This window comes from Staurois parvus, unplaced genomic scaffold (genome assembly GCF_062004578.1).
Source record: "Staurois parvus isolate SC_StPar_1 unplaced genomic scaffold, SC_StPar_1.0 ptg000019l, whole genome shotgun sequence".
Classification (NCBI taxonomy): domain Eukaryota; kingdom Metazoa; phylum Chordata; class Amphibia; order Anura; family Ranidae; genus Staurois; species Staurois parvus.
Window position 1 is genome coordinate 12268659 of NW_028317815.1, and position 27025 is coordinate 12295683.

The 27025-nt window shown below is 41.3% G+C and overlaps 2 protein-coding genes across 3 annotated transcripts in view; one reads left to right on the forward strand and one right to left on the reverse strand.

The window, feature by feature from the left end:
- Positions 1–307: 307 nt before the first annotated feature.
- Positions 308–24271, reverse strand: TPRKB (TP53RK binding protein). Of its 2 annotated transcripts, none has more exons than XM_089684915.1 (5): positions 24249–24271; positions 15360–15523; positions 12116–12238; positions 2745–2921; positions 308–522 (listed from the first exon to the last, which is right to left on the reverse strand). In XM_089684915.1, exons 2-5 carry the CDS (start codon positions 15498–15500, stop codon positions 436–438), a joined length of 528 nt encoding a protein of 175 aa, XP_089541041.1. In that variant the 5' UTR covers positions 15501–15523; positions 24249–24271; the 3' UTR covers positions 308–435. The 2 variants fall into 2 exon arrangements, with proteins under 2 accessions (XP_089541041.1, XP_089541033.1); XM_089684907.1 differs by lacking the exon at positions 24249–24271 and adding an exon at positions 23864–23992.
- Positions 23780–27025, forward strand: part of ALG10 (ALG10 alpha-1,2-glucosyltransferase) — a 31871-nt gene continuing 28625 nt past the window's right edge. Inside the window, exon 1 of the mRNA XM_089684894.1 lies at positions 23780–24007. The gene's annotated coding sequence lies outside the window, so the exon portion shown is untranslated. The remainder of the gene's footprint in view (positions 24008–27025) is intronic.

The window sequence follows — 27025 nt, forward strand, 5'->3', positions numbered from 1 at the left end:
CAATAAAAGAAAAAACAAAACAGCAGGCTTTCTAATTCCTCTCAATTCCACCCAAAACTAAAACAAAAATTCATCTGGTGCTTCCAGATTCGTTCTTAAGTGGGAGTGGAGTTAAGTTCTATTTTTTTTCTTCCTCATATTTTGAAGAAACGTGAAAATTTGCCTAGAACTTTATCTGCCCAAATCTGATTATGTGCATTGTTTAAGCAGGTAACTTGTGAGACTGAAGCTATATGTGTTCACTGTGAACTTCAATTGAAAGTAAAACATTAATTATCAATAACAAATGTAGAAAATTATTAAAACATAGAATTTCACTATTTTTATTCCAAAAACAATAGATTATAAATGTAACTGTACAAAGCACAATACTAATATATAAAGTACAAATGAATGTTCCCACCAGTTCTCTGGAGTTTTGCATTAATACATTCTTCACAATATATCTTTCACTGCCATTCTACAGATTACAGCGTCCAATACAGAACCAATTTTATCTTCTTCTGTGGTCAGTTTATACATCTGCAAATAAAGACACTGCTATTAAAATTCAAATTATTTACAAATTCAAAACTAATCAAGCCGTGAAAGCTTGTGCTGGATTAAATACTAGATAATTCTGGTTTAAAGGATACCTACATGGAGAAATATGGAGGCTGTTATTACTTACTTCCATCTGAAAATGCTATCTGTAAATACCAGTTGATTGTGGCTCCCAGTGCCCAGCTGCTTTGAGCAGCCTGGGGATCATGTAACGCTATGCAATCACATGATCACAATGTCAGCAATGTTGTTATGAATGAATCTCATTCATAACAGCTGTGCTTCCTATAGAGTGATGCTGTGGTTGGCCCACAGCTATCACATGGTACCTGGACTAATCACAGCAGCCTATACCATGTGATTAGCTGTAGCCAATCACAGCTATTATAAATGTAACCCATTCATGACAGTTCAAAACATTGCTGTTACAGTGATCATCATTGCAACAGCAATGAAAAAAAAAAAATAACCCCTGATCAACCCCCCAGAGTAGTACAGTCTTACTATGGTGACACTGAACTACTCCGATGAAAGTAAGGAAAAAAAAGAAAAGTATGTTACAAAAAATGTTGAATTAACTTAAAAATTATTTAAAAAAATGTTTTAAGTTTTTTTTTATTTTTTTTACTGTCACCAGTCAGTCTCCTTGATTACTGCCACACCAGTAATATGACGACGCTGTACTGCACTGGTGACAGCATGTAAAAATAATTGAGAAAAAAAATTAGCAATGACATGTAACACATTTTGGCCTAAACTTTGATTTGATTTTTTTTCTAGGATATGTTTTATAACAGAAAGTGGAATATATAATTCTTTTTCAAAATTTTCACTTTTATTTTGCTTATAATATAATAAGCAATTATAAACCCAGCAATGATCAAATACCATCAAAAGAAAGCTCTACTTGTGTTAAAAAAAAAAAATATATAAAATTAATTTGTGCACATTGTCACATGAATAGCAAAAAATGAGTAGCACAGTGTTGAATAGCAAAAAAATGGTCTGGTCATAAAGGGGGTAAAACTTAAAAAGGTCAAGCTTAAAAAAAAAAGCCTTTGTTTACCTTAAAGTGTTACAAAAATCACAACAGTAAAATCAATCTGTAAATGCAGTGAAGCATGCTTGTTATACTCACTGTGGAACTTAAGGGGTTAATCTTCTGAACTGTGTAAAAAGGATGCTTGATCCTGTCTTCTCTGATCTGCGCCTTGTTCCACATTCCCCATTTCATCTCCTGATAGAACAGAGTTTCGGGGGACACTCTGCACATGCTCAGTTTGGTGTGTACTGCTAGTTTTTTCTTTTTATTGGGAGGGTGCATGTGATCAGCATAGGGCCAATCAGCACTGTCCAGACAGAGGGTCAGGGGTTATGCAATCTCATAAGACAGTGAAAGGAAAATGAAAACTCTTCTAACAATCTTTAACCAGTGCTCGGCTGGACACTGGTACAAGTCACAAGACTGCTCTAACTGCTGATGAGAAAAGGTATTTAGCAGATTATATTTACTAAAATAATTGCATTTCCATGTTCTGTGTACTGTGGGAGACCAGATATAGAGAATTCAGGGTCCTGGGTTTAGTAACACTTTAATTTTGCTGTTTTGTAGAGAAGTCACATGATCTTTCCTATCCACGGGGAACAATCAGTGGGAGAAGCTGCTAGCATCTACATCTGTGAGAAAATCTACTATGGCATATAGGGAAGTCTGAGCTGTCTTCATTTTTCTGCACAGCTTGCCTGTTCACTGCACCCAGTGCTGAAATATGCACAGTGAAAATGGCAACGGCTGAGCCATAGAATATCATGCTACAGCAGGGACACAGGCAAGCATACATCTAATTTGATAATAATTAATTCCCTATGTATGAAATGCAAAATAGCATGAAAATACATTTTTTAAGATTTTGGGTTTAATGACATTTCAAATATTGGATATCATGAAAGAGGAAGAAGTGATTGTCCTGAGGAAAGACTGGCTGGTTGCACACTAAGATACATTGCCAGCGTAAGGGAGTTATACAGAGTTATATTTTATTCTTATTGAACAGTTTTGTGACAAGAGTCCTGTAGAACTTTCTTGAAATTCAGATAACAGGGTACACATGAGCGATTACGTCAGATCTCTCCAATGGTATTCCAACCAGTACCAATCAATACATTCAAAATAAAAGTACTCGTCTAATGCCTCCAAGTACCTTTCTCACTTTCGTGATGTCTGTTAGTTGTGACAGCTCTGCTAGAGGTACTTGCTGGCCGTCCACGTGAGAGGTTATTTCTTGAGAATTCAAGGCTTTAGTCCCATCGTCAGTTAAAACAACAAGAACTCCAGAATCGCTGTCTGACAGGCCAAACTTTCTAAAAGCTTCCGAAATCTAAATGGAAAAGACATTAGTAAGCTTTCTTTTTTTAGACATATCGTGTTTATACAGGTTCATTTCCTCATGTAGAGAAAGGAAGAAGACTATTTGTCCAGAAGTGCTTTGATTGTATAGCATTTCAGTGGAAAGTATTGTTTATTTTTATGAATCTGCATGTTTACAATGTGATTAGCAAAATGTAAATACTGTAAGGTGTGATATGGGGGAACTTTAGTTCAGTGGTGTTGGTGTTGAGTTGTGCCAGTCCAAACTGTGGTTAAAAGCTTTCCGGACTTCTTTTATGAAGCAAAAAAAAGGAAAAGTCCACAGACAGAGTCGACCATGCAGGGGTTGTTCTCCAGCAAAAACAGATAACAGAAAGTACCAAGCCACCTGGCTCTCTCAGTTTGTAGTCCAGCTTGCAGCTCTCTGGCTTTCTTGGCTCACTCAGTCTTTTCTTGCAGCACCAAATTACCCAGGCCCATGTCTGGCCTCTCATTTGGGGTTCTCCAGGTATACTGGGCTCATTCACTCTTCCAGAGCCTTACAGACTCCTTCCATTCCCCCAGACTCGCTAGTTGCCTCACATCTCTCAGTCCTGCAGACTAGCTCAGCGGTCCCAACTCTCCCAGTCCTGCAGGTAGGGATTGTCTCCAACATGGAGTCCAACATGGAGTCTTGTCCAATTAGTTCACGTCTCCTGGCTGAAGCACACACCTATCTCTGTCTTTAAATGAGAGCTTTGAGCTATTGTCAGGCCTGACTTCTAACAAATCTGCACACCTGTGCACTCACAAGGCCTGCAGGTCTCTAGCAAGACCCGGACACACGATTGAAGGCTTCATCCCAACCAAAACATTTTGAAGCCTTCATGCTCCAGGCCCCAATCCCGGATTACAAAACCCAGTAAAAGCTGTAAACACAGTCTTCTCCCCTCACAATAAACATGCCAGATCCCCGCACTCTGCATTAGTGCCAACCCACAGCAGGGCCTTGCATTGTAACAAAGGCTAAACTCCAAGCTAACAGCTAAGCACAAAGTTGTATGCATATGCCTTATGTGAACTGTTTTCTCCGCCAAAGGACTTCTGTGTTCAACCAATCTTGAGATTTGGACACCCTGGCCAGAAATCAAGCCACAGTAATCACAGCTAAGCAATACAGCCTGGTACAACTGGACCCCTTTGTCTCTGTCTCACTGCTGCCATTCAAAGAGGCTGACATCATGAAAAACTCTGCTAATTTACATTTAACAATTATGCAAATTATTTTGTATGAAAAAATACCTTTTTGTATATTTTCCTGAAGTTCAGCTTTATCTTTAAGCAAATAATAAAGGGAATCTTTTGTGACATGCAGGCCTCCACTGCTGGCCTCTCTTAAAAATTCTAGTTTCCAGCCTGTCATGCTGATGTTTACACTTCTAAACATTGAGACACCGTTAACCTGGAACATGAATGCAAAAAGGACTTTTCTCCCGATTTGCATTTCAGATTCCTGGTTGAAAACGAAAAGGTGGATTTTGGTTAAAATATTCCTGTTAGCCTACTTTTCAAACATCAGACCCACTGTTATTTTATCTTTTTAAAGTGGAATTAAACTTTTCTTCCTGCAGCCAAGGTTTTAGCCATAATATGCTAATGCTTGGAATGCATGAAGGTAAACAGACCTTCAGCCTTTACAACCACTTTAACTTTGGAGCTTGTTCACACTTACTGTGTGGTAAAACACTCTATGTACCTCAACGTGTTGTGAAGACTAGAGGTGCAGCGAGTTGTGCTGCATAAAAATGCACACATACTACACAACTGTTTTTTATGTTCCCTTACATTGGGCCTGGGTTGAACCACGCAGCTGTTTATACAAAAAGGCTACACACACAGCTGTAAAATATTGTACAAGACAAAAGTACAATGACATTATCTGTTTAACAAATGAATACATTCAGCTGAATAACAACTAAGAATAGAAACAAAACACAGTTCTGTTCTTAAAATAATACCAGTTTCTGCTGTCTTGCTCTAAGTACAGAGAAGCAAGGAAAGGGAATGGCTTCAAATAAAGGTCAATTAAAATTATGTATAATCCTCTCTATATTCCATCGCAACCCTAAGGCAATTATAAAGAACAGCACTTTCTCCATTTACTTCTCCAATTAGAAAGTCCTGCTTAGAGTCAGAGTTACTTTTGTGCACAATTGGTTCCACAAAAATAAGAAACTCATTTTTTCCCCAGCACAAAACAAAAGTGGGGTGAATTCCCCTACACAGCTGGATACCTTTTAAAAGGATATTAAAGAATATGTAAACCCAACATTTCATATTCCTGATATGTGCCTGCTGTACCATGTACTTGTATGAAAAAGCATCCTGTTCCATTTGTATTGCCTCCTTTGTGTGAAATCTCTGGTGTTCTACTTTCCTATTAAAAACTGGCCATACTAGATTGGTCAGTTTTCTAGCTGTGCCAGGAGCTAATCCAATAATTAGGCTTGTGCTGAACCCCCCCCCCCCCCCACAGCTATTCACTGGGAAGATCAGGGTGCTGCTGTTTCTCCTCCCCCAGCTCTTATGCAGGTGAGAACAGAGGGTATGTGATCACTTATAAAATAAGAAAATATGTATTTAGAATTTTCCATATGTATACACAAATGGTTTGCCTTTCATTTCTATTTTAAACTGAATGGGTTGTTTTACAAGGTGAGAGTTCAAATATACTGTGAATTTCACCGAATTGCAATGTGTCCATATACACATATTTTGTTTAAAAATCCAAATAAATAACAAATGAATTCAGTATCTTGGAGCTGCCAATGTATGTTTATCTGTTCTAGGTTGGTTAGAAACTGGAGTCCATTTTTCAAAGCAGAAATCTCTTAATGTTCTTTAACCAAGGGACAAAACAGCTATTGCCAAAATGAATTCTGAAACTAAAGGGGCCACTTTTTCAATATTGTCAGACCAAGGGGAGAGAGAGATGTTTTAATGGCTTCCCTTTTATGAAAAAAATATTGTTTCTGTCACATGATGGAAGAGCAGACAGCTCCTTCAGTTCAGCCTCAGAAAACACAGGAAATCTGGAGCCATTATGAGGGAAGTGACAACAAGGATTAAGAAATACAGTATGTGATCAAGCTTTTTGAGGCCATAAGTGACTGCACTGTTCAGTATTATGGCTGTTGCCTGTTAGAGGCCACAATGCTAAATATTTTTCAAAAGCTCAAAATGATTTGAAGCAAATCTGTATTTTGCTCATCTAGCGCAACAATTATGCTAAAATACTAGGGAAATTATTTTAAGTAAAAAAGTAAAGGCTAGGCGATTGCTAGTACCGGACAGGGCATTAGAACTGCCCTAATTCTTTATGGAATAGATTCAACAAGGTTTTGGAAACATTCCTCAGAGATTTTGGTCCACATTGACATGAGAGTATCACACAATTGTGGCAGATTTGTCGGCTGCACATCCATGATGCCAATCTTTCATTCCACCACATCCCAAAGGTGCTCTATTGGATTGAGATCTGGTTACTGTAGAGGCCATTGGAGTACAGTGAACACATTGCAATGTTAAAGCAACCAAAAAAAAAACAGCCCAGGTACAGTGAATGGAGTGTAGCTCAATCCCTAAATTATGAAGACTTTCAATTACTTAAATTGCCCAAGGGATTTTAAAGAGACTACACTTAAAACAACAAATCAACAGATATTTGTCTCTAAAAAACAATTCAATTGTATTGTATAAAATATAATTAAAAACACAATAAAATGCCAATGGGCATGTCAATATATGAAAATTATGTTACAAAATAATATATACACAACACAGGCTAGATAGATGATATCCTGACACTCAACGCGTTTTATGAATCAGCATTCACTTCTACAGGTGACAGTAATAGAATATCTGTGGAGAAGCCATGTCAGTTAATAATAAAACAAAACTTACGAAGTACAGTCTGTGTACATCAAATTTACATATCCTTTTCTAGCAAACAACGTTGGGATACAACAGGAGAGATCTCCACCTTCAGGTATGCTTCTGCTATGCTATATATACTCTTGTGTAATTTCATTGGTTGGGTTACCCTATTGTGAGACTTGATCAATTATGTTTGGTCTTTTTTCTTTTTCTATGTTCTACTTGGATTATTCACTGTTCACACACAGTGTTTTTTTCTTTATTCTCGATCCTTTATCGAGGATCACATAGTTCACTTTTTACTTAGGTCTCTGACAGTCATTCAGGAACTCTTCCTATAGCACTCTGGTGTTTTGGCACTTTCTCTGATTCTCCAGTTTTTATGGCCCTGTCTGTTTTTCTCGGGTCTCTATTTAGTGCACTTGTTAGTGGTGGCCCATGACATAGTTCACTTTTTTTATTTTTATATGAACTATATTTTTTTAGTAGACCATGTACTTTTGGACGCAGTTTTGTTTGTTTTCAGTCAATCATTTGATCCTATTCAATCTGGCCCAACTTTTTCTTGATATGGTCTCTGTGTGGTGGCTCCCTACCCTTTCCACAGCTCTCAAAATGAGCATGCCCCGTGCCTCCTCTCCCATTGTCTCCCAACGTTGTTTGCCAGAAAAGAATATGTAACTTTGATGTACATTATACTTAGTAAGTTTTGTTTCTGACGGTTTTGTTTTCTTGGCGAAACTACTCCATGTAGTGAGTTTTGGTAGTTTTTTTTTTAAATTAACTGATATGGCCTCTCCACAGACATTCTATGGAATATTACTGTCTCCTGGAGAAGTGAAAGCTGATGAAGCACGTCGAGTATTAGGATATCATCTGTCTAGCCTGTTTTGTGTATATATTATTTTTTACTTGGTTCAGACTGGGGCAGGCTGGTTCAAGATCACAGAAAGGCAACAGTAACTCAAATAACCACTCGTTACAACTAAAGTGTACAGAACACCATCTCTGAATGCACAACACGTTGAATATTCAGGTCAAACCAGAAGGTGAGCGCAATAGTGTGTCGGAGGTGGACAACACAGAAGCGGTGACACAGAAGCAACCTGTGTGTGTGTATATTCACACTTGGAGCACAGTGGTCTTAAAGGGACAATTCACCAGCAATCTGATACCTTTTTTTTTTTTGGGACACGCGTTTGATGGTATATGATGCACAGGAGGCATATCACATAAGCACATGAGAAAATTTTGGAGTATGAAAGGGACAGTTCACCGTTTATATAATTCATTTGGTATTTGGATACATTATTATTTAGCACTGGTATATGTAGTTTATTTACATATATGTGTTGATATTCATTTAATGTAGCACATATTATTGTCACAAAGCACGATTCTATTCACATATGTATATTGATTTATTTAGTACTTTATTTGAGTTTATAGTACTGCGCTGCATTTTTTTGATTTATGGTTTATATGTGGGAACACAATACATGCTAGCTGCAATATTTGATGTATAAGAGATCCATTGCGCTGTAGGTATTTCATAGACATAAGCTGCTAAAATAGCAAGAAGGGCTGGCTGTAGGCTAGACTAACGAGGCAGGTAATGGTATCCAGGAGTCACTGTGGAGAGATGAGTAGCTGGTAATTAACCGATTTCTGAGTACTGAAAGAAAAGAGCTGCTCGTTAAGGAGCAGGAGCCCAGCCCTGACTGTACCCCTCCTTAACGACCTCTCCACCTGGGGGAAGGGGGGGGGGGCACCAGGCTTCAGGGAAAAAAGTAAATGGAAATCACAGAGATGGGCAGCAGCAAGTACATCTGAGGATGAGGATCAAGAACACCCCTCAGATAATGGTATCTAGGTGAGTCACTGTGGAGACGAGCATCTGGTAATTAACCACTTGCCTACCAGGCACTTATACCCCCTTCCTTACCAGGCCAATTTTCAGCTTTCAGCGCTGCCGCACTTTGATTGACAATTGCGCGGTCATGCAACATTGTACCCATATGAAATTTTGATCATTTTTTTCTCACAAATAGAGCTTTCTTTTGGTGGTATTTAATCGCCACTGGGCGCTTTACTTTTTGCGCTATAAATTAAAAAAAGTGCAAAAAATTTGAAAAAAAAAAAAAAGTTTATTTGTTTCTTTTATAAAATTTTTCAAACAGGTATTTTTTCTCCTTCACTGATTTGCGTTGATGAGGCGGCACTGATGGGCACTGATAGGCGGCACTGATGGGCACTGATAGGCAGCACTAAAGGGCACTGATAGGCAGTACTAATGAGGTGGCACGGATAGGCGGCACTGATAGACAGCACTAATTAGGGGTCACGGATAGGCGGCACTGATATGCAGCACTGATAGGCGGCACTGATAGGTGACACTGATGATGGGTACTGATAGACGGCACTGACTGGCATCACTTCTGGGCACTGACTGGCGGCACTGACTGGCACAACCCCTGGGCACTGACTGGTGGCACTGACTGGCAGCACTGGTGGGTGGCACTGGTGGGCAGCACTGGTGGGTGGGCACAGGTGGGTGGCACTGGTGGGCACAGGTGGGTGGCACTGCTGGGCACATGTAGGTGGCACTTCTGGGCACAGGTAGGTGGCACTGCAGAGTGGCACAGGTGGGGGCACTGCTGGGCACAGGTGGGGGCACTGCTGGGCACAGGTGGGGGCACTGCTGGGAACGGGTGGGCGGGGCTAGTGGGCGCACTGCTGGGCGGAACTTGCGGGTGTCACTGCTGGGCACCGATCATCAGGGCACTGATCATCAGTGCCCTGATGATCGGTGCCGATCCCCGCTCTGACAACTGCCGGTTCTCGGCAGTACTTTCCTCACGATCTGACAGCGTGAGGAAAGTGCAGCCGAGAACCGGCACTTGCATTTCCCTGTGATCAGCGTGTCATTGGACACCGCTGATCACGTGGTAAAAGGCCGGTGGGATCGGCCTTTCACCACATCACGTGATCAGCTGTGTCCGTAGGACACAGCGATCACGGAGATCGCCGGGTGCGCGCCCCCTGGGGCGCGCAGGAGAGCGCGTTCTGGGAGGACGTCATATGACGTCCACTCAGAACTGGCCAGCCGCGGTGAAGCCGTCATTCGGCTATGTGCGGTCGGCAAGAAGTTAAGTGACAGCTGAGCAGCTTCTGAGCACTGAAAGAAAAGAGCTGCTCGTTAAGTAGCAGGAGCCCAGCCCTGACACCAAGCCATGTTCAAAGGCACTTAAATCCCCTTTCTTCCCCATTCTGATGTTCGAGTTGAACTTCAGTAAGTCGTTGTCACCACGTCTAGATGCCTAAATGCATCGAGTTGCTGCCATGTGATTGGCTGATTAGCAATTTGTGTTAACAAGCAATTGAACAGGTGTACCTAATAAAGTGGCTGGTGAGTGTAAGCTTACTTAAAATGTTGCCTCCCACTTCCTCATACCTATACCACATATGGTTTATGAAGGAGAGAAATGAAAATACCTATTTTTTATTTAGCTTGATTGTAACCATGTGACTCAGATGCATTGGCTCCCTGTTGTCAGAGAATTGCTACTGCAGGCATTGAGAGGGAGTACTGACAAAGGAGGGGCCATAAAACTGGCGGATGACATCACAGCTCCATGAATTCAGCTCTGTTGTCGAGCGCTCCTTGACACAGGGGAGGCACTGCTTCTGAATTACGTGACTGTACATAAGATGAATAAAAATTTATGATGCTTCCTTTTACAAACAGTATGCAGCATAGGTAGGAGGACAGCGAAGGCAATAATTTTAGGCAAAGTTTTATTAGCCTTTTCTTCCACTTTAAAGCAGAACTTTAGAGGGCTAGAACCAGAGTCTAGATTTCATTGCTGTTCATGACCCGACTTCCTGATGATATGAAAGTAGTAAGAATATTTTGCAAGCAGGGATATAGAAATCAAAAAACAAATCTGACAGAGGTTCTACTCTACCCTACTCTATCCATATCTAAAAACTAATAAAAACATTTTGGACAGAGTTCCACTTCAGAGAAAATGTCTCTATCCAAAAATACTGTAAAGCATCAAGTCAGCCCTTTCTTTCCCTCTTCTGCTCCAGGGCCCCGATATACAAATAGTTACTTTGTTTAGCAAAGTCAAGGGTCGGGCCACCTCCTCCTGTAAGAAGAGGAGGTTCCTGCCACTACAATTCGCACTCCATTAATCACTGCGCTGTGAATGTAGTTTAAGGGTTCAGTCACACTGGCAGTCCTGTGTTTAGCTTTTCTAAATGCAGAAGTAATCTAAAAAGTAGAAACAACTTTTATGTTTCAAAGATAACTTTTTCCTGTGTTTAGATGTTACCGCTTTAAAGCAGGTTTAGCCATGTTTGTATGCATGTAGGGCCAGTTCACACCAGAACGCGGTGCGAGAAACCTGCGTTCCATGCGCGTTTCCCACACAACAAAAAAATGAACTGCAGTTGCAATCTGCAGTGGGTGTCAATAAGTTGATGAAACCCCAAACACAGTTTGCACATGCAGTGTGTTTGCCTGCACTGAATCGCATGGTACAGAAGTTCTATGTGATCTGGTTGCAGTGAGCTTCCAAAAAGGAGTGTACGTGCTACTTTTGCTACGGTGAAGTGCGATTTCAGCCCAATCCACATAGATGGGCTGAAATCACACCACACAGAACTGCGTGTGAATTGCACAGGAAGGTACAGCACGTTCCTGTGTAATTCCTGGTGTAAACCTGCCCTTAGAGTTTCTAATCAGATCCTGGAAGCATAGAATTCAATTTTTTTTCTAAACACAGCTAAAGTGACTGCACCTAAATACAAGTAAATATGCAGTTTAAATGACATGGTTGAAAAATAATTACATGGATTTTTATATGTTTAAAAATGTCCTCCACATGCATATAAATGTAGGTTTGACAGTGCCAGTGTGAATGAGGCCTACAAGTTACTTGTTTTGTATAGCCCTTTCCTTTGGCAAGAAACTTTTTCACAAGGCCTACAACAGTACTTTCTGAAGTGTCAAATCCTACCTCATTCCTGTTCTATATATGAGATAAAGTGGTATAGACTCCTAAGAAAAAATAGTCTGTCTGAAAGACTGCAAATAGGCATCTAGGCAGGTAAAGATGTACCACTAAGGGAGAAGTAGAACAAAATATATTTATGTTTTACACTAAACAGCCAACTTTTTGTATTTGTGGAACACAAAGATTTCTCTTGCATTCACTCCCTGGAAATAAAGCTATTAACTATACATTACATTGTGGGTGTTAGATTTACAGCCATACTTACATTGTTTGTTGGTGATAAATTGAATATAATTTCTGAGTTAAGATTTCTTGTTTTCATTTTTCCCACCAGGTGTAAATGGACAGCTTTGTTTACTGCAATAAGAACCTGAAGTGGATCTACAATCTCCAAAGATAAAAAATAAAAATTATTATTATACAGGATTTATATAGCACCAACAGTTTGCACAGCGCTTTACAAAAATCTGGTAAAGGGTAACTAAAAGGCACTTTAAAATTTCATGGATATAGGTACTTAATCAAATCAACAGGTGTTCATGTTTAAAAACGTAATAATTTGGTGATGCTGACAGTTACCGAATAATTGGTTGGATTACTTTTTATCATAAATCTATTTTAACGAATCTTACCTGATAGCAGTTTGGTAAAAAATATGAATCTTTTGGAAGTTTAGGCTAGTACTAGCTGGCTTAGTAGAGTACAATTTCCTTTTAATAGTACTTCAAACACTAAAGTATCCACCAATGTTAAATGGAATATCATACAATTTTACCAATTATGAAATATTATGCAGCAAAATGTTTTGTGTTGTATATTTTACAGAATCGCAGAACACGATCTTTTACTTTATAGAGCAATTACAATTAAAAAGTGAAACAGGAGCAGAACTCATAATGCTAACTGTCAAACATGGTGACTGTGCTAAAATCTGATAGCACAATATACTGTGCTAAAACATCTTGCATTGTGAAGATAAATATACATTTATTCTCCAAACCACATGTTGCCTAGGCCTCACAGATGAATCTTGGGAGATGGATATCATCATATTTTCTCCCTTGATCTGTCCATCCAATTTTGATAATGAAAATAAAAAATCCCTGAGCCGTCTAACCCTTTCGACGCTGATCGCACGGAAATGTGTAGCCTCTCAGCGTCTGGGGCTTGACGCCGAGCGACCGCATATTTGTGTGCAATTAGAAAATACATATGTGCTGAGAGAACGTGCCCTGCACGCTCCAAGCATATCTGTCCACGACTCCCAGAAAGGTCCCGATCTCCCCTTTCGATCAAGACCTTTGCCGATCATGTGACCGCCGTGATGGCAAATCACGGCGGTCACATGACCCTAAAACCCCGCCCTGGCTTCTGAAACTGTTAAAGGGCCGGGAGGTGTTGGTGTCAAGAGGTTAATTTACATGATCTCTTCTCTTTGAGTATATGGATGATGGTACTGTATTTATTTTAATAAAAGAATTGATATACTGCTCTCATGTGTCCCAGCTCTTTTCCAGCCTGAAGGTAAACATAAAAAAACACCATAAAACAAAACCCACAACCAAAAAAAGCAATAAACTAACTTTGGAATGCAAAGGAAAAATACATAATTATCATCAAATAAATGTCTATTATTTGTATGCACTTAGAATTACAGTGAGGTGAAGCCTCTATCAATCAACATGTAATTTCTGCCTCCATTGTGTTTAGCGGGCATGGAGGAGGAGGGACAGAGTGTGGTGTCATTTATCCGCGCCCACATGTGTGATTCTATGATCATGTGAGCTGCACAGATACAAAAAAGAAAGAAATGAACAGCTAAGAATGGAATAAACTTGAGCATGCTCAGTAGATGTGGGATCCACCCAGTACAGTCGGGATCCACCCAGATACCTGAATAGGCAGCTGGTTCAGCCTTTCAGCAAGCTTCTGAGAGGCTGAGCCAGCCACTCTCACCCCCTGCACAGCCAAGCACTTCAGTGAGCACTGGAGCGGCAGAGCAGAGAGCCAGTGACTTAAAGTCACTGGCTCTCTGCTCATTGAAGATTGAGAACCGAGCAATCAGCAGTCTTAGAAGCAGCAGGGGACAGAAGCAGCATCAGACTGATGCTGCATCCACTTAGTTAAGTATAACTTTTTTTTTTTGCTAACCTCATACTTCTCTTTTAAAGCATTGTGGAACATTGAAGTTCGTTCTTTGCATTTACAGAAACAGTGTGCTTTTTCATACTATATGTGCCTGCAGGTGTGTGCATCGAAATCCTGGAAGTAAACCGCAGCATTTCTGTGAATGGTTCCACACCAAAATCATGAGTACTTTGGAAATTTGCACTGCATAAACATTAGATTACACAAGTGGTTTTCTCGATCAAAGTTCTGGGATTTCTGGGAATGTGTGAGGGGTGAGAGAGTGTGGCACATTTTGACATTGGGTGTAAGTATTAGAACTTGCATAAGTAAACAAAACAGTAAGGAAATGTATTTAACCACTTGCCCTCATGAGGATTTACCCCCCTTCCTGACCAGGCCATTTTTTGCATTACGGCGCTGCGTTACTTTAATTGGCAATTGCGCGGTCATGCAACGCTGCACCCAAATGAAATGTACATCCTTTTTCTCACACAAATTGAGCTTTCTTTGGTGGCATTTGATCACCTGTGCATTTTTTATGCTATTAAAAAAAAAAGAAAAAAAAAAAAAGACAATTTTGAGAAAAAAAACACCCATTATTTTTGACTTTTTGCTATTAAACATGTCCAGTAAAAATTTTTTAAAAAAATCAAATTTTGCTATAAATTTAGGCCAAAATGTATTCTGCTACATGTCTTTGCTAAAAAAAAAATCCCAATACGTAAATAATAAATTAATTGGTTTAAGTGAAAGTTATATACTGGGATTTTTTTTTCTTTTACTAGTAAAGGCAGCGATCAGTGACTTATAGCAGGACTGTGGTGGGCATTCCGACACTGGAGGGAACTGACTTGGTGTCACTGACATCCCCAGTGACACCAATACAGTCATCAGTGCTAAAAAAAAAAAAAAAAAAAAAAAAAAAGCACTGACACTGTACTAATGGCACTGGGCAGGAAGGGGTTAACATGAGGGGCGATGAAAAGGTTAACTATGTGCGTTTTACTAGGGGGCAGTGTCTGTGTGCTTCTCTGTAAGCACGCTGCTTTGGATGGTTGTGCTTTGCACAGCCATCCAAAGCAGTGTACCCGAGCTGACAGGGAGGATTACTGTTAGTAAACAAAACAGTTCTCCTCCCTGTCGGTGATCCTTGGTAATCACCGGGCGCCGGCGAGTAATCACCAACTGGGACCCGGTGATTGACACCCGTGGCAGTGAATGGTGGCATGGGTAGGGCGCGCGCACCCCCTACCCGGAAATGCAAAACCACGTATATATACATGATTTTGCGCACCCGTGCTGCCCTGTAGCAGTATTTTTGCTAAAGGGCGGTCGGGAAGCGGTTAAGGATTATATACAGCAACAATTTAACCTCTTACCATTGCAGGATTCAGTAAAGCGCCATCAATAGTTCCATCAATTGCTTTCTTTCTTAGTCCTGATGCATTTTTAACATCTTTGAATAAAAGTAAAGTCACTTTATGTTCAGGAAACAGTTCAAGGTGATAAGTTACAGCCATTGTAACCTAGCTCTAGACAGCCCCTGCAGATGTAGGATAAAAATATTACACAGATTTATCTTATGACAAAGCTCCACATAAACTTTATCAGTCAAATTAATATTTATTGTGTCTTCGCACCACATTAATTCTTCCAGGTACAATTGCACACAATCAAGGATTTTGCAGGCATATATTCCAGTGCCTGATTAACCCTTTTCTCCTCCAGTTATTTTTACATTTAACCCTCTTCTCCAGAGTTATTACATTTTTTGCAGACATTAAAATTTTAATGTTTGAGTATAAAACTACTTAAAACATCCAGAACATTATGTATTTTATGAAACCAAAGGCTCTGTAGCATAAAAAAAAATGGTTGCTGCAATTTTTTTATGTCGCACCATATTTGTACAGCGGTTTATCAAATGTATATTAAAAAAAAACAAACAAACAAATGAATTTGAGTGCACACAAACGCAATAAAAGATGAAGGTTGTGTGGAGCTAGTGGAATGAATGTCAGACATCAAAACTGCATGTGCCCACAAAATGGTGAAAAATGACTGTCAGGGACCCCAGATCTTTCCACGATTGCGCACGGGTCTGCGCATGCGCGGTATGCCTGGCTGCACTAGCGTGCGATCATTGGGACCTGGGCACCCGCGACGGCAGCGGCGGTCGCCCATTCGCACTTGCAGACACGTGCCTGGCACCAATCAGGGTGCCCTATTTAAACAGCTCAGGTCTGTGCTCTAATTGCCGTATGGTCTTATCTGTATCCTGTGTTTCCTGAATTAGATTGCCTTGTTGCCGACCCTGCCTGACCTTGATTCGCTGACTGTCTCCTGCTCTGATCGCTAGCTTACCTGACCATTCTCCTGTCTAATTCCTGCGCGTTTTGATCTCCTGTTACCGTCCCCGGATTGTGACCAGTTTATCCTTCTGTCTACTGTTTTGTACCATTCTGCCTCCACCGCTTCTGACCCGGCCTGCCCGACTCTGCTCTTTCTACCTCCTTACATCAGGCTCTCACCTGCTATACACCTCTGGCCAGTGCTTCTACCACAGCTGGGAGCACCCAGGGGCTGCGACCTGGTTTTGGCCTGCTCCAAGTCCGTCCCCACCATCAGGGGCCCTGGTGAACAAGCAGGTCGGGGCTTAGATTCCACGCCTTGGGGAATTCCGGTCTGGTGATTGTACATACTGCAAAGATCTATGACTATATGAGAAAATCAAATTTATTTTTATACGAAACACCTTCCTAGCATACATTTTCAAGTCCTCTAACACCGAAATATGTACAATGTACTTTAACGTTTACCTAAGCCAAAACTAGGTTTTTAAAATGTTGGAGTGGAGAATGCGTTTCTTCAGCAATGTAACCCATCTGTCTCAACATGTAAAGGCACAATGGTAAATGTTTCAAACTTGCAAACATGGAGAAAGGTTCCAGGCGTGCACCATGTATGTATAGCTTTACCACCTGATAACCCAGTAGAGTTTTCAGATCAATTACTGGTGTGTGGTTTCCTTTTCATTGCGGTCTACAATGGTAAATGAGTGATGAAAAAGCACAGGGTAGTATTACAAACTTTCACACTTACCATAATGCTCCTGGATAATGATCATCTGCTTTGACTCATTACATGACATAATAATGACTGGATTGAGGTGTCCAAGTTAGCCACATGCTAATAAATAAATCAATGCTGGATACATTCCTTACACTTATTGCAACCAATGAAGTCACTTAGATGATGGCAGAATATTTTTAGCATTACAGACCTAGTCCAGTTGAATGTGGCTATGTACTACTAGCCCAAGTGTTGTCTGATTTTCTTTTTGCTGTTAAGCCCCCACTGAAAGTTTCCCCCCTTCAAATTGTCCTAGTGACTACTGTCATAGTGATTGTGTCTCCATTAGAAGATTTCCCCTCTATTCTAGTGGCAACTCAAAATGTTGGATTTAGCCTCACTTTCATTCCTGATAACGCTGAATCTATAAGAACCACGTCAGGATTTTTAACCATTTGTTCATAATAAGCAACAATATGAATGGGACCTGTGTCCAATTATAGAGATTTCCCTTTACTTCTTGTCCAGAAGGTGAGAGGATATCTTTTTTAACATGAGGGAAATTCCCTTTCAGACAGTTGTCACTACAAATGTACTTATTGGAAGATTTCCCCTCTATTCCTGTTCTGGTGGCAATTCAGATATTTTGGATTTACCCTCATTTTCATTTCTGGTGTCATTGGTGATCAGGACAATTACACTTCAGTTACACTTGTGGTTGTGCCCTCGACCGCTCCCCCTCGGTAGTGGACAGGGGTGTACATATGCTGATGCAAAATGTATCTACCTGCTGAACATGACCCATTCAACTGAAAAAGGGCTGCGCTACAACCCCATGCAATACCTTCTGAAGAGTGATCCACCATGTGGTGTGGGTTGTTGAGTTTTTAAAACAGGTGGTGAGGAAATGACATAACGCCACCACAGACCGCACTTCAGGAAGCAACACAAGTGTAAAGATGTCCTTAGAGTGTGAGACAAATTAGGGAGATTCACTCTCTATCTGAATATAAAAAAGGGGTTTCTTTTAGCTAAACTTTAAAGTAGAATTTCAGGCTAAATCTAACGAGACTTAAAAATGCTCCCTCCCCCTCCTAACAACTATACTGAATAACCTGTGTAAGAAAGATGTACATATAATTACCCACTTTCATCCCTCTCTGGTCCAGTCATGTGATCGGCCCCCTTGTGTCAGCTTGCAGCAGCTGCCAGGGAGAGGAGAGAGCGCCAACAACGAATGGGTCATAAGGGGTCTATGGGTGATGCCACCACTCCAAGCTTTACCAGCTGTTGTTGAGCTCTCACTCCCCTATAGAGCTGCCGCTGGCTGACACGGGAGATCACATGACTGGAGTCAGCTGAAAATGGCTAAGTGAGCAGATCTTTCTTATTAGGGAAATCAGCATAAGTGTTAGTAGAGGGGGAGGGGCATTTTAAGGTTTCTTTAGGTTTACCCTGCAATTCTAGATTAGGAAGTAGCTTTCACGATCCTGATGATTGTCAGTTTGGTGCCCGTCAATACATGTGGGGCAAGTATTTGCTCTTTATGAGAAATGGAGGGATATGTTTACTGACTAAGGCAGCCTATAGGTGAGGTTTTTTTTTTCGTTCAACCAGCAGGTTGAATGAAAAAAAACAAACAAATGTTAATGTAGATGGAGGAATCCTCCCTGCTGAGCTATTGTATTCTGTCCACGGGAGACTTCCTTGCAATCACAATACACTGACAGTGCTGCCCACTATAGCCTGCAGTGCTGATCGAGTGGGGAAAATTTCTCAGGGTGGTTGTACAGAAGTCAACCTGTAGATTGACTTCTGTACAGACTCCCTGCTCATACATGGACTGAAATTTGACTGGTTCCTGCAAAACCAGCCATATTTCAATCCATGTATTGCCTGCTTAAGCCTTATAGGTTTTTTATGAAGCTTTGTATAGAGCAATGTGTGAATACAATTATAAAGCCAGGAGTTCCAACTTTCATTTGTTGCATGTTTGTTTCAGGCCTGTGTCTCACAGTAGTCATACTGGGTAGCTAGCATTTTCAGAAACAGATCTCAGCAATGGCATCCTCTATGTTTCTCTCATGACAGGTATCATTTAAGATGACTACAGACCAGGGTGGATAAAAAACGATGATTTAAGAAAAAAAAACAAAAAAAAAAACAGATTTATTTTTTATTTAAATTGGATTTTTTTGATTTTTATCAAATTTATTTTACGAAAATGCTTTTGGAGTAAAAATCCAAGATACATTGATAATTTAGTTTATTCAGCATGAAATGGAGCTTAGTTATGTAGCATGAGGCTGTATATTCTGCAATATTTACATTTTTGGTAAACTCATTCAATGAATCCAAGTTCTGCAAGTGGAAATAACATGCACTGCATTGATGCATTCACACAATTTCATAGTAACCATGAGGAAAAACATGAAATAAAAGATTTTGAGTAGTTCAACTATGTGAGATTAACCTAAAATTGGTTCTGATATGGCTGTTTTACTAACCTGACAGCTTATTATTCTAAAAAGGAAACCTTCATTTGGTTTGCAAATATTAAAGATTGTAACTACCAGAAAGAATGAGTCAAATTTTTTACATTTAAAGAGCACCTGTCATTTCAGATCCATCATGGCAGCGCCTGTTGGCAGGCATCCACTCACCTGCTGCCGCCACGTCCCTCACCTTGTGTCACTGCCACATCACCAGCCGTCCCATTAAAGTGAATGGGACTGTTGGTGAGCAAACAGCAGGTCAGAGGAGGAGCTGCTGCGGGACAGGGATGATAGTTCTTTAAAAATTATGATTTAAATCAAGCCTTTTCATTAGAAATTTAAATCATGATTTAAATCAACTTGATTTAAATCAAATCCACACTGCTACAGACATCAGAGAATGTTGGCAGAACTGGCTGTGAAAAATGTTTGTATGCCTGTGGAACATAACTGACCATGATAAACATCCTCCTGCCTGATTGGATATAGATTGAATGGATAATTTGGGTAGGTCCTCATATTACACAGTTTTGGTATATCTAAGGTGCCAGGCTGGACCAATGTAACTATGTAATACAGATCAACCTGACATTCCACTTTAGGCTATATTCACACCTGCACGTTCCTATGCCATTAACTTGTAATGACACCCAAAACACGGCTAGGAAACGTACATTAAAAACACATAATATTCACTGCTCAGGCCCCATTCACAATTGAGCGTTTTGTATCTTGTTAATAATTAATATACACAGCGCTGTCACCACCTATAAAACTAAAATTGCATACAATGCCAAATTTATATAGTAAAACACTTGAAGACGTTGATGAAATGCATTGGGCTTGACTCCTGGTGATGTCACTTCTGGCTTGTGGAGCTCACGCTTAGGGGGAGCTTCCAGGTCTACACGTGGTCTTTATTCTTTTTCAATGCGAGTGTAATGACATTTTCTTTTTATTAATACATTTATACTGAACTATGGCAGCTTCCCCTCTTGCCCCCCTATATTTTATTTGAGCACTATTAGGCCTCTATGAGGATTATATTCTCCTAGATTGTAAGCTCCAAGGAACAGGGCCCTCTAACCCCTCGTGTATCGTATTGTATTGTTATTGTACTGTCTCATGTATTGTCTCCCATTGTAATGTACAGCGCTGAGCGTACTGTTGGCGCTTTATAAATACTGTATAATAATATTCACTGCTGTGGCTTGAAGAATCAAAGGACAACAGCAAAGGAGCAGAAAGGCTGGAAACCACTGGTGATACCCAGGAGGGTGATATCCAAAGGTTGTGTGACTTATATCCTGTAAAGAAGTGGTCTCCAAACTACGGCCCTTTGCTTGCTTTTATCTGGCCATTGGGGTACTATTTTATACTTGATACCAACAATGGAGCATAATTCCCTCCACTGACACCAATGGAGGGGCACAATTCCTCCCAATGACACCAATTGTGGGGCACAGTTCCTCACAATGACACCAACAATGGTGCACAATCCTCACAATGACACCAACAATCAGTTCCAAGGACACCAACAATGGTACGCCACTCCTCCCACTGACACCAAAGAAGGGGCATTGTTTATTCCCACCGCCATCGAGACCTTTTCTACTCCTACTGGCTACAGTCTGGCCCCCCTAAAGTCTGAAGGACAGCAAACTGGTCCTTTGTTTAGAAAGTTTGGAGACCCCTGCTGTAAAGAAAAAGAGTCTTTAATCTCCGGTGAGTGCAGAGAGAGCATGGGAGTTTCTTTGCATGAAGTACACAGATGAATTTATGCTATAGCAATGCACTGGGGAACTTTTTCTGAATGGTGCACTTTACACAGGAAGAGTGGGACTGTTTTTTACTTTGAGTGCAATTTCTTTTTGGGACTTCTCTCTTTTCTTTGAGAAATATTTCCTAATATTGTATGTGTTGTACTAAATACATTTTGTGTTGTATGCAATTTTAGTTATATAGGTGGTGACAGCGCTGTGTATATTAATTATCAAATTTAGCACATCCAAGGGGGACACTAGTGAGCAGAAGCAGTCACAAGCGCACATACTTATTGTTTATTTATTATTAGTTATAGTTTATGTTGGTAGATCACATTATTGGAACAAGAGAGAACATAGCACAGGTGTACCTGATTTTTCAACGTTTTGTAGCTCAAAAACACTCAGCAAGCAAAACTCCATTGTATCCAATAGCCCTTGTTCACATCTGAGCGTCCTGTCACTAGAAGGAAAATGCCTGTTGCTCGGAAAATTACATGAGCTACATTTCAGACAGATTTAAGCGACTTTGTCCCCATAGCTTTAATAGAAATGCCAGAAAAGTGCAGCATGAGGATTTTGTTTATGGCGTTTTGTCACATTTTCTGTTCAAACAGCAGCTCTCCGCCTCTTTTAGTTGAAAAATGCCTGACAAAAGCTGCAAATCCTGCTCCACAAAACACTAAAAAATTCTTGAAAACATGACGCTTTAAGTGTGAATATACGGCCTCATGCATACTGGACGTTTTTACAGTTGAGCGTCCTGTCACTAGAAGGAAAATGCCTGTTGCTTAGAAAAGCACATGAGCTACATTTCAGACAGAATTAAGCGATTTTGTTCCCATAGCTTTAATGGAAATGCCTGAAAAGTGCAGCATGAGGATTTTTTTTGGCGCTTTTAAATGTGAATATAAACCTCATGCACACTGGACGTTTTTACAGCGGCTGTTTTTGGCTTCTGGCATTTTTTTCTACAGTCAGTAAACTCCCCAGCATGTTATCCTATGTGTCCATGCACACATAGGCTTCAACTTGCCCTCCTGAGGATTTACCCTCCTTCCTGACCAGGCCATTTTCTGCCTTACGGCGCTTCATTACTTTAACTGACAATTGTGCAATCATGCAACACTGCACCCAGATGAAATTTACATCCGTTTTTCCCACTAATAGAGCTTTATTTTGGTGGTATTTGATCGCCTGTGCATTTTTTATTTTTTGCGCTATAAAAAAACCTCAAAAAAAACAATTTTGAGAAAAAAAACACAATATTTTTTACTTTTTGCTATGAAAGATGTCCAGTAAAAAAAATCAAAAAAATCAAATTTCGTCATAAATTTATGCCAAAATGTATTCTGCTACATGTCTTTGCTAAAAATAAATCCCAATACGTGTAAATGAATTGGTTTACGTGAAATTTATAGCGTTTACAAATGGTGGCATATATACTGGGATTTTTTTTCGTTATTTTTACTAGTAATGGCAGTAATCAGTGACTTGTAGTGGGACTGCGACAGACATTCTGACACATTCTGACACGAAAGGACTGACATCCCCAGTGAAACCAATACAGTGATAAGCGCTAAAAAAACCCCCAAAACACTGACACTGGGCAGGAAGGGGTTAACATGAGGGACGATCAAAGGGTTAACTGTGTGCTGGGAGTGTTACTAGGGAGCCAAGTCTGTGTGCTTCACTGTAATCACGCTGCTTTGGATAGCTGTGCATAGCCATCCAGAGCCATGTGCCCAAGCTGACAGGGAGGATTACTGTTAGACAAAATAGTCCTCCTCTCCGTCGGAGATCCTCGGTAATCACCGAGCGCTGTGACCCGGTAATTGACAGCTGCGAATGGCGGTGTGAGTAGGGTTCACACGTGCCCCCTACCCGTTCATGCAAAATCACTTATATATATGTGATTTTGCGCACCCGTGCCGCCCTGTAGCAGTATATCTGGTATAGGGCGGTCTGGAAGCGGTTAATCAGTGTTTTTTGGCAGGAGCGTTTTCTGGCTGGAAAATAACCCCAGAACAAGTGGGTTTCACAAGTTTTTTAACTGTAAAAATGTTCTAACGCTGATAAAAGCTGAAAAATGCTCATTATGAGTGTTTTTGAACCTGAACATTTTGTGGGAGTATAATTTTCCTAAAATAACACAAACGCTGAAAAACACTAAAATCCGCAGAAAAAAAATTTAATGCAAGAATGCTAATAAAACACGACAAAACTCACGTTTTTAATGCAGCATTCTACAGCTAATGCGTTTTAGAACGTCCTGTGTGCATGAGGTCAAAGGTGCGCAGTGTCTTTTGGCGTGTTTTTTACACATAGGACATCCATTCACAAGAATAGCCTGTACTTTGCTGACATACATTAGGACAATGTACAGGGATGAATGAGGCCAGAGAAAAGGAGACACTTCTCACACGTCCCATACAGCTCTCCCCTAACACATGACAGTCCACAGTCACACATAATATCCATGGAGCGCTCTCACAGTCCACCTAGAAGACAGACACGAGCCCTGAGACCACCAACACTCCACCTTCCACATACCAGCCACAGGACCAGCGTGCTCCAGTCTTCTCCACCGGAGGGCGGAACCTGTGAGCAGAGCGGAGCACGGACAGCGATCCAGGGTGCACCCAGGCGCGGGGAAGAATACAGCGCGGCTCAGATTGGCTGGCGAAGGCGTTTCTGGTATGGGAGCTCTATTATTATCATTGTGGTTCTGGGAGGACTGTGAGTACCGGTTTGATACAGAGAGCTCCATCCAATACTGTGTGCTATTCTTGGATAGAATTAGGGAGGGTGCAGTCACGGGCAGGTTTTTATAGCTATGTTTACTGTCAGAGTTCTCCTGATTTCCTCTCTGGGTGACAGTGGTAGGAATTCGAAGGTAAATTAGGTTTTTGTTTTCTTCCTGTCCTGGTGACCTCACCTTCCGCCATTTCATCTCCTGGTGACCCCACCTTCTGCCATTTCCTGTCCTGGTGACCCCACCTTCTGCCATTTCCTGTCCTGGTGACCCCACCTACTACCATTTTCTGTTCTGGCGACCCCACCTACTGCCATTTCCTGATCTGGCGACCCCACCTACTACTGCCATTTCCCGCCCTGGCGACCCCACCTACTACTGCCATTTCCCGCCCTGGCGACCCCACCTACTACTGCCATTTCCCGCCCTGGCGACCCCACCTACTACTGCCATTTCCCGCCCTGGCAACCCCACCTACTACTGCCATTTCCCGCCCTGGCGACCCCACCTACTACTGCCATTTCCCGCCCTGGCGACGCCACCTACTGCCATTTCCCGCCCTGGCGACGCCACCTACTGCCATTGCCTGCCCTGGTGACCCCACCCACTGCCTGACACAGCTAAATGGGCCTAGTACTGTGACACTAGCTGTGCACTCCAAAGAGCGATGCAAGTTTTGATTGCACTTCAGGGAGCAATTGATGGACAGGAGGTGTTGTATCACCACCTGCTTTAACTGTGGAAACCCTGCTGAAAGCAACCCTATTCAGTTGATTGGGTCTCGTAGCCCCCGCCAAAAGTGGTAGCGGGGTATAATTCCTGTCGAGGCATGTGTGCACCCTCTGCCACTGCCTCTGCAGCTAAAGGGGTTAACATTTGGGGGCAGTAAGGGTATCCTGTCATTTCCTGCCCTGGTGACCCCCACCCGCTGCCATTTCCTGTCCTGGTGACCCCACCTGCTGCCATTTCCTGCCCATCGCGCCTACTGCCATTTCTTGTCCTGGTGACCCAGTTCACCACCATTTCCTGTCCCATTGATACAAGAGATAGAAAGGGAGAGGAACTTTCTTCAGTGGAGTCATAGAATTAAACAATCTAGTCAGAAGAACTCTCCTGTGCCCTGCAGTGGGAGGAAGCACAGAGAGGGGGACACACACTGCCTGACACAGCTAAATGGGTCTGGTACTGTGAAACTAGCTATGCGCTCCAAAGAGCGATCCAAGTTTTGATTGCACTTCAGAGAGCAATTGATGAGACAGTGAGGAGGTGTTGTATCACCACCTGCTTTAACCGTGGAAACCCTGCACAGAGCTCAGAGTGACCCTAATCAGTTGATTGGGTCTGGTAGCTCCCACTGAAAGTGGTAGGGGGGTATAATTCCTGCCGAGGCATGTGTACACCCTCTGCCACTGCCGCTAAAGGGGTTAACATTTGGGGGCAGTAAGGGTACATCTTAACTGCATGGCTTTACCACCCAGCAATTGCTAGTGTGAACGAGTTGTTAGTTTGAACTCGAGGGAAATGCACAGAATACACATTCATGGCTTATTCTCTGTTTCTGGCCATCCAGTCCTGAGATGCACACAGCTCAGTTAAATAACACAGCCAGAAGGATGACACCACTTACAGTTAAAGTGTATGCTTTCTGGGTAGAGTTGGGGGGAGTTAGAACCCCTGTTAGGTCTTTATTGCTGTCTGTGTCACCATTGGGGGAGATTTGTTCTCACTATTTTTGCTCTGGCGATGGTTAACCCAGGAAAAGAATGTAATGGGAATCCAGTATTTTAGACCTTTCACATGGGTGGCCAGGGCATGGTAAAAACAGGTGGTTGAGCTGTGGTTTTACTGACCCGAACTTCGACCTAAAATATAGTATGCAGCCTGAGGGGATTATACACATGCCACCACTACAACGCTTGTTCTGTCTAATGCCCCATACACACGATAGGAAAATCGTATAAACTTTTCCATACAAGGAGCGATCGTCCAATAATCTGATTGTTGGTACACAGCTTTCAAGGGCTGAACACGACAATTCGTGCAACAATATCCAAAGAGACAAACGCAAACTTTTTTCTTGTATGACACCAGAACAAACGATTTTCATTTATTTAGTACAGTAGTCGTCCGAATAAAATCAAAAGACTGAAGCCATGCATGCTCAGAAACGAAAGAATACAATCCATTATATCACTTCCAAAGTTCTATCCTGTCGTACGAGAATTTTTGTAACTTAAGTAACCAGTTCATTTTCAATATGAGACTAGCATCCCAAAAAAAATGAACGATGATTTGTCCAATATTCTCATTGTGTGTTCAGGGCCTACCTTGGCATGCCGAATTAGACTGACCTCACTGCCTGTCAAACTTGTGCTTTGAAGTTAGTGGTTCTGTTACGCAACTGCGAGCCCATTGTTGTTTTGTGTGCTTATGGTACAAAAAACGCATTAAGAAAGTGAAGGATCGCCTCCTGGATGCCTAGAAGCTGCTGCTCCTTCACCCTCAGAAAGTTATTGAGTACAGATCAATTTTCAAAGGTGGTTGAAGCTGCCACTTGTGCAAAAAGAGACCTTACAGTTGTCACCAAAACGAGTGGTGAGGGGAACTCTTCTATACGGGGCACCTGTCCCAGTGACAACTGTAAATGTAGGAAGGTCCCTTCACTTTTATAAAGTTTTCTTCTAACTAAGGCTGGCCATACATTATACAATTTTCTTGAGATTTTTGGTTTAGATTTACCAAAAACCATATAATAGGAGGTCAAACCTATCAACACTTTCAATTGGATGCAATTAGGCAAGCCCTTGCACTACATAGTTGAAGGTAAATCTAAAGGAAATTGGGCAGAAATTGAACAGAAAATTGTACAGTGTATGGCCAGCCTTATTGTAACACCTCTGGGACAGTAAGTGAAAGGGAATGTCCCTTAGGCTCAGTTCACACCTATGCAGTTTGTGTTT

Bases quoted from the DNA above. Each gene is read 5' to 3' on its own strand.
- TPRKB (XM_089684915.1), bottom strand. From the start codon at position 15,500: ATGGCTGTAACTTATCACCTTGAACTGTTTCCTGAACATAAAGTGACT. The intron at 12,239-15,359 runs GTAAGAGGTTAA...TTATCTTTGGAG, and splicing joins CTTTACTGAATCCTGCAATG to ATTGTAGATCCACTTCAGGT. The intron at 523-2,744 runs GTACTTGGAGGC...CTTTATTTGCAG, and splicing joins ACATCACGAAAGTGAGAAAG to ATGTATAAACTGACCACAGA.